The 587-nt window shown below is 29.3% G+C and overlaps 1 protein-coding gene across 1 annotated transcript in view; it reads left to right on the top strand.

Moving 5' to 3' along the window:
* Positions 1 to 367: 367 nt before the first annotated feature.
* The window catches only part of LOC136075876 (uncharacterized), a 2,645-nt gene continuing 2,425 nt past the window's right edge, over positions 368 to 587 (top strand). The window contains exon 1 of the mRNA XM_065789316.1: positions 368 to 587. This exon is cut by the window's right edge and continues 125 nt beyond it. Within this exon, the coding sequence (XP_065645388.1) occupies positions 368 to 587 (220 nt within the window).

Below are 587 nucleotides of genomic sequence, written 5' to 3'. Positions count from 1 at the left end.
AATATTCTATTTGAACACCTTAATGCTATGAGAAAAGTTAATGTTGGTGAAGTTTTATATACTTCAGATATTCAGGTATATGTAGAGCATATGAGTATTTTGCTATGCGACGAAGTTTATATGATTGTTTGTGTATTGACTACAAGTTGTCAAGTATAAGGACTTTAACACGATTGACTTCAAAAATAAGCTTAATGGACCTAAGTTTTATAAATAGTATTTTTATGAATTTAAATCCATTGAAAAGAACTTCCATACTACTAATTGATGAGGTCTATGTCAAAGCTTCATTACTTTACTAAAGAGGTGCTTTGTTTGGTCAAACAGTAAACTACCCTGAAAAGTTAGCAAAACAATTTTATCATTTATGATTAAATGTCTTTTTGGAGGTCCAGAATTTATATGTAGAGCTCAACCTGTTGCAAATTGTTCCTCTGAATTTCAGTTTGCTCAATGTCAACAAATTGTTCATACGATAAATAATATTGAAAATAGTAAGACATTGGTAATAATTACTGGTGGTAACCGTGTAAATCAAAGATTTTTTGGAATGTTTAAAACAGTTGATAGTAAACCATGGTTAACAA

Source organism: Hydra vulgaris, chromosome 02 (assembly GCF_038396675.1).
Source record: "Hydra vulgaris chromosome 02, alternate assembly HydraT2T_AEP".
Taxonomy (NCBI): domain Eukaryota; kingdom Metazoa; phylum Cnidaria; class Hydrozoa; order Anthoathecata; family Hydridae; genus Hydra; species Hydra vulgaris.
This window is presented reverse-complemented; position numbering and strand designations above follow the sequence as displayed.